The sequence below is a fragment of the Antedon bifida genome, chromosome 1 (assembly GCF_963402885.1).
Source record: "Antedon bifida chromosome 1, ecAntBifi1.1, whole genome shotgun sequence".
Lineage (NCBI taxonomy): Eukaryota > Metazoa > Echinodermata > Crinoidea > Comatulida > Antedonidae > Antedon > Antedon bifida.
The window spans coordinates 783,128-790,357 of NC_136226.1; the positions used below are offsets into that span (position 1 = coordinate 783,128).

The 7,230-nt window shown below is 30.8% G+C and overlaps 1 protein-coding gene across 1 annotated transcript in view; it reads right to left on the bottom strand.

Moving 5' to 3' along the window:
• LOC144836626 (protogenin B-like) overlaps positions 1–6,827 on the bottom strand; it is a 38,979-nt gene extending 32,152 nt beyond the window's left edge. The window contains exons 1-2 of the mRNA XM_078691596.1: positions 6,476–6,827; positions 1,728–2,036 (exon numbers count right to left, since the gene is read on the bottom strand). Of these exons, the coding sequence (XP_078547722.1) occupies positions 1,728–2,036; positions 6,476–6,536 (370 nt within the window). The 5' untranslated portion in view covers positions 6,537–6,827. The remainder of the gene's footprint in view (positions 1–1,727; positions 2,037–6,475) is intronic.
• Between the last annotated feature and the right edge of the window lie 403 nt (positions 6,828–7,230).

The following is a 7,230-nucleotide window of genomic DNA, read 5'->3' on the forward strand; positions in this document are numbered from 1 at the left end:
ACATTTTGATTGGCTTAGCATCTCAGGTTGACCCAACCTGGTTCCATATTTCTTTCCAAAAGAAGAAGGAAAGGCTGTGTATGTACATCTGATTTATAGTACAATTAATTAATCTGATCACAAATTCCACACCAACTTTAACTACATTCTATATATTTATAGTAAAATATAAATGTTGCATTTTGAAGTACTATACACTTTTAACACTTCCATTTTAAAATGCAATCAGGTATAGTATATATACAATGTAAATACTTTGTGTACAGAAATAATTTTGAGTTAATAATTTTGAAAATAATTATTCTCAAAAACCAATGATCTATATTGTACAATCAAATATCAGTAACAACTTCTATTAATAATGTCAAATAATTTAGAAAACGTTCAAATTTCAGATATTTTGTTACAATAATTGCAGAAACTAGCATTGAGATTATCTTCAACCTTTGCAACAGTTTATGTTGAAACACGGTCATGAAACGATCCAAATGCCAAATATGTAATTATCAGATTAAAAAGAAGATTCAGAAGGTTTTACCTAACATAGTATAGTGGATGTCAAATAAAAAACATGGAACAATTACATATCAATTTATACAACACTGTATTAATTGTTGTTCAATCAATTCAAACTAAGATCTCTAGTAAAAAATAGATTCACAATCACATACAAATCAGATTCTTAAGCTCGGTCAGTCTACACTATCAAACTAGTTTGACAAACAAAGTGTGATTTGCCCAAATATGGTTGTGATATGCCTAAATATGGTAGTGATATGACATCATCATGTCCATATATGGGCACATCACATCAAGTTTGATAGTGTAGACAGAGCTTTAAGCATGTTTCCCAATAGGATGCATGCAATAGTGCATCTACGTAAACTACTAATAAACTAATGTTTCAAAATTCATCGCAAACCATAGGAAGTCATGGTAACCAGGTCATGCGATGTGTACGTACTGTAGCATATAAACCAAACAGATTTGAAGGCAGGAGAAATAAGAGCATTTTCATACAATGCGTTTGTTTCGTTAGGATGCATGCAATGGTGTATCTAAAGTACTGTATTAATAAACTAATGTTTCAAAGTTCATCGCAAACCATAGTCGTAGTAACCAGGTCAAATTCATGCATGCGATGTGTACGTACTGTAGCATATAAACAAAACAGATTTGGAGGCAAATAAGAGCATTTTCATACAATACGTTGGTGTCATTGTGTTGCGTTTAAGTGGGAGCCACAATGATGTCATACAAAGCAAAATTAATTGAAAGAATGTTTACTGATGAAAGTGACCAAGACGAAAGGTTTAGTATCAACACTAGCTTGAAATTGATTTCTTTTCGAAGTAATTTTAATTTATTTCCTTTAAATAGCTCAACAATTTATTCATAAATGCTTCACTTAAAAGCTGCAAACACATAAATTATATAACATGAAATCTCTTCCAGGTAATGCTGGTTTCTTGGGAATATCTATCAAACTGATAGGGTAAAGGTTAAAGGTTAAACAGGAGAGAGGGAGTACATGATACTCTGCCAGATTTAAGTAAGCAGTTTGGTGGATGACTGATGAAAGTGTCTGACCAAACTGAACTCTACCCACACACCTCCAAATATGGACATATTGATTTGCATAAACATCCACTAGAAGAATATGAATAAAGCTGAATATAATTATCAATAATATATTTGATTTAAGAATAAATTATTAAAAATCTTACTGGCTATGCTGAATGTTACGTCTTGGCTACACACTTGAGAGCTTGAGTTTAAGATCCTAAAACAGCACTGATACAGACCAGAATCAGAGAATGCTGCTTTTTGGCGTGCCATAGCAAAGTATAAAGTTCCATTGGCAAATGTTTCAATGTTACTATCTTCATTATCCAACTGTTTTCGATTTTTTAACCAAATGATATTGCCCGTTAACGCATCCTGGCCTGAGACTTTACAGTTTATATACGCTGAATGTTTTCGCAGGGCAACTACATCTTGAACATCAAACTGTATATCCAGTTGACTGCTGACGCCTACAACAACAACAACAAAATACATTATTATATTTGGGCTTCTGTAACTATTCCACCGTTTGGTTTTATTCCTACAATACAAAGTCATTATCAAAACACTTTCATTTTTATATAAAAACCCTCTCCTAGTTTGCAGACAAACATTTTGATCATATATTCCAAATTATTGATTCATAGTACCCATTTTGTTTTGGGATTTTTTGTTTGGAAAATAAGCACTTTTATCTTTTTTTTTGTTTCAAACATTTTTACTAACTCAACTATATGTGAAAAATAACCTTGTATTTTTCTATACAAAAACAAGTTTCTTATATTTTGTGCATTTTGATGACCTAGGCTTTGAGGATTAATGCGTTTTAAATCAAAGAGTAAAATGTTCAAAACATAATCATTGAGCCAAGAGTTGGCGGCGTCGTCGGTCATTGCTGGAAGGCTAAATCTCCCAGAGCCTCAAAACACACATTATGCATAGTTACAGCAAATTGTGACTTGCCATGGTCATGTCACGTAATCCCGAAGGGACCAGGATCTAATGAATACCAGCCTTCAATGCAGGTATACTGGAATTCCTGTCAAGAGATCCATCGCAGTTTGTAAACAACTGTACACAATATTATTAACTTATGAATATATTAGATACTCTGGCTCCACCTGTACAGCACTTCATCTCTAGGGCTCACAAAATAGGCATTCATAATGACAGCAATCATCTTCCTTTTTGTCGTCAACACACTCACTGAATGAGCCAAGAGTGGGCCTTTTCAGGGAAATTTAAACCACAAGTACATGTGTATTGTTGAGTGGGATGTAATAGGTTTTAATAAGAAATTATTGATAAATTGAATTAAATTAAATGTTACAGTAATTTGTGAAATTTAATACATGGTGAAAACGTGGAAAGTTTTAATATTATTATTATAGCAACCATAATATCTACCTTATAGCAACCATAATATCTACCATATACAACACAAATTATCCCTTTGCATTAAATAATAAAAAGATAAAATGCTCCTAAATGCAATTGAAAAGACAAGTTTGAATAGCACAAGAAAAGTTTGAATAGCACAGTGTTAATTTAATATGTTTATGTACCATTGTAAAAAATATAGCATATTAGCCTATAATATTACCCTAGATGAACCTCTAAAAGGAGGTGAGGTTTAGCCATAATTTAATACTGCAAGAAAACTACTAAGTGTGTGCCAGCAGCAACTCTATTGCCACACACCACACTTTGCACGACCACCAGAGAGCAAGTCCTTCCAACTTATGAAATACCTTGATAAATAACAGCCCCTTATTTTCATATATATGTTAATATTGTGGTATGATAAACTTATACCATAAGGTCATACATAAATATGCAAAAGCAATGTACTGTTTTATACTGTAAGTATATAATGTTATTATTAAGTACCTGCTTAATTAAGCTTTAGGGAATAGTAATAAAATGAACATAATAAAACAAAATAATATTTTCCGCTCATAACAAAGCTTTCTCTTTAAAGACAAATATACTACTTTGGAAAGATATTATGTACAATAAAAAAAAATGTATTTATCCCAAAAAATAATAAATTATGTGACTGTGCCATAGAAATTTAAAGTCACATTTGAATAAAAATAGGTTAAATACAAAATTGAAATTTTGTAAAAAAAAAGCTGAATGGATAGATATGCAAATTAAATATCAAATTAAAACATTTACATACTATAAGGTACCGTGTCAAAATGGTTATACTGCAGTTACTGCAGTAACTATATTTGTTTATCCTTTATTAAACCTGTTTATGTAATTATTAATAAGCTGGTTAAGTAGGTAATAAGTGCCTTATAGTGTAAACTTCTACATTGAAACAAATTTAAATCATATAATAAAAATATTTAGTTACTGCAGTTACTGCAGTAGAATAATGTTGACATCATCCCTTAATATAATCCAATGAAAGACTCTTTCACTGTGACCTTAATCATGGATCAACTGTGAATTGTCCCAATATGGTCATTAACACAACTCATTTTTATATAATATATTATATTCTTTGTTGAGAATACACAAATGCTAAGGTCAAGTTTGAATACTATTACATAAAGCAGCTGTCACTTAAGAATTCATTTTGAAGGCCTAGCTACGATAATTATCATCTTCAACAATTTCCTCTTACACAAAACATTGTTAATCCGATTCTCTTAATATTAAAATTATCTCCTTTGCAAAAAAAATAAGATGTTTCAAAAAAGACTCAATTCAAAGAAATTTTATTCAAATATTACAATATAAAATTTGATATTATTATTATTATTATTATAATAAATTACAAACAAAGATTACTTTTTACAATTATTTTCTAGAGGCATAGATTCACAGAGAGCTGCACTCCCCAAACCCCACCCCCACTAGATTTTTTTTTAAATCCTACCAAATCAAATTTTGATCAACTTTACAAGTTAATCACATACAGTTAAATTATATTAATATTATATATACCTAAACACATCATTTTTTTGTTATCCCTCTGTAAAAATAATTTCTGGATTTGTCCATCTGTAAATTATAGTAGTATATAATAATAATAATAATAATAACTGTAGTATTATATAACTGATTATAGCCTTCAGTTTCTTGTTAAGTATGTAAGTATATTATTAAGTATATAAGTGTATTCTTTGTCCATCATTCCGTTACATCATTTTTTAGAGCAGCTGCGATACCATCTTACAATCACTTCCCTTTATCCTTGTATTCATTATTCAAAACATTCTTCATAATTTTATTGTCAACGTACAATATGATGAATGAAATTGTAATTGCAATAAACACAATATAATAACTGTAGTATACTGTAGTATATTTCAGTATACTGTATTAAACACATTCATTGTAAAACCAAGGCCAACTAACAACATATTTTATATCTTTATATTTTAAAATTATTTAGATAAAAAATGTAATGATTTTTATTTTGTCAATATTTAACTTTGAACACAAAAAAACATGAGAATGATGGTTAAATATCATCATTTTTAGTATTTAAAAAATTTGCGAATAACACTCATAAAATCGAACGAAAATCAGGGAAATTAAACCACATTTTTTTATTTGGTCTTCTGTAATACACCAATAAAAAGATTTTGAAGTTAAATTTTATTGATATTTTCATATTCTTTTATAATAAAATATTAGTAGCCTTTTGATTATAGTGTGGGTTGAAATAAGAAGACTTTATGTAAACGTACATAACATTTAATGTTTTCCTTATGTTCAATTATACTTTGATTTAAGATAGCAATGATCAATACACTGCCATTGATATATTATTTGTTCACCGTCTTTTGTGAATAGTTTTTCGAGGAAATTAATTAAACTGTTTGATTTCATTTCATATATTTTTCCATTTTTACATTACATGAAATAAAACAATAATAAAAATGATTACTCTTCGCCTCCACACAAAGGGTTCCGACTCAAATGGCTCTCCACACAAATGGGAAGACAGAGAGTAAATTAGAAAATGGAAGTAGGCCAAAATGTCTCAGTGGCCGGAAAGTCTTGGTGGCCGGAACGTCTTGGTGGCCGGAACGTTCCTTGGCTGAAATTTGCCATTTTTTTATTTGACAATTAAATGTTATTGTTGGTCAAATAAATATATGAAATTTCATTGCATTTCTCCTTATTTATGACTTCATATTCATAGAATTATAACATCAATCGCTGGGATTGTTGTGATTTTTTTTATACCAAATAAATAAATAAATAAATTACTTAATATAATAAACAAAAGTGGAAGAAATCAAGAATAAAATTTATGTTCAAAAACAATCCATTTACTATTAATATTATCTGAGTATTTTTAAAATACAGAAATATAAAATAGACATCAAATGCAGAGTTGATGAAATCATAGAGATGTTAAAATATCTCTATTAATTATCTCTATGATAGAAATAAAGCATGAGATCCAACATCCAACATGCTTTTTTTGTTTATCTATTTAAAAAAAGTTAAGCCTACATAAACGATTTTGAGATCAAATCCGAAATTTTTAATATATATCAAAAGTATCTGCTGTAATATCCTTGCAGGTATGTTTCAAAACCCACCGCTGGTGTCTTTTAGGAAGGGTAAATCCTAGGCCCAACATGTATGTAGCAGCTAAGCACACACTTATCACAGTTAGCTCCACCACCGCTCAAGCGGTGGAGTTCAAAATGGTTCGAGTATTGTTTATTCGCACGCCTGTATGTAATCCGCATCCGTGGCCCATCAACTTAGCAATGGTGCTAAACATTAAAGCATGGTACTTTACCAACAGCGATATGCTAACCGCAACAATATTGTTCCCTCCCTGGCATCCCTAGCACATTAGCCAGGCATCCCTAGCACATTAGCCAGCACATAATTATATGAAAATCATAGAAATTCCTCGACTTCTTACCTGTTAAAGACAGTACCAACACGCTGCATAAATAAACTATTACATCGGTCAATATAGCCATTTTTTTTCGTAAATATGCACCAAAATCATCTTGTGAGTACAGTATGCAATAATAAAAACGCTTTTCAAATTCTTGCGCAAAAACTGGCTTGCAGTAACATTGACTCAAACACTATGTTGACCATGACCAGACTAAGGTCATCCTTTCGTTTTACGGAGCTACTTTTTTTGTTGTTTGGCCAGCGGATTGGAAGAGAGACGATGACCCGATGTCGGTGTCGTCCCAGGGCACGGCTATATTCTACATACAATCATTACTCCCCCTGTTATTTTATAGATGTTCCTATAATATTGATAATATTCCAACTGGCAATATCCTTTAATTAAATCCGTTTTAGTAGCTGTGAAGGAAAACCTCAATTGACGATAAATGGACGTTGTGTTGTTTTTTTTTTTACATTTTTACAATGTTGTGAATGTACTGTGCATTCGACATTGTACGTGTTTTGTTGAACTTTCGTTACCTTTACAATCAAGATCGCTCACGCATATCAGTTTCTATAATATATAGTAATCGAAAGAGCGAAAACAAATAAGCGACGAATGCAGTCTTTTATTGCACTGTGCTTTGGGATATTATTTATATACATAACTTAGTAGATCATGAATAACCAGAGAATGATGTGACATGGTAGTGGTAACCACATTACCACATCACTATCATGTACGTCATGCAACGTTATTGTCTAATAGTC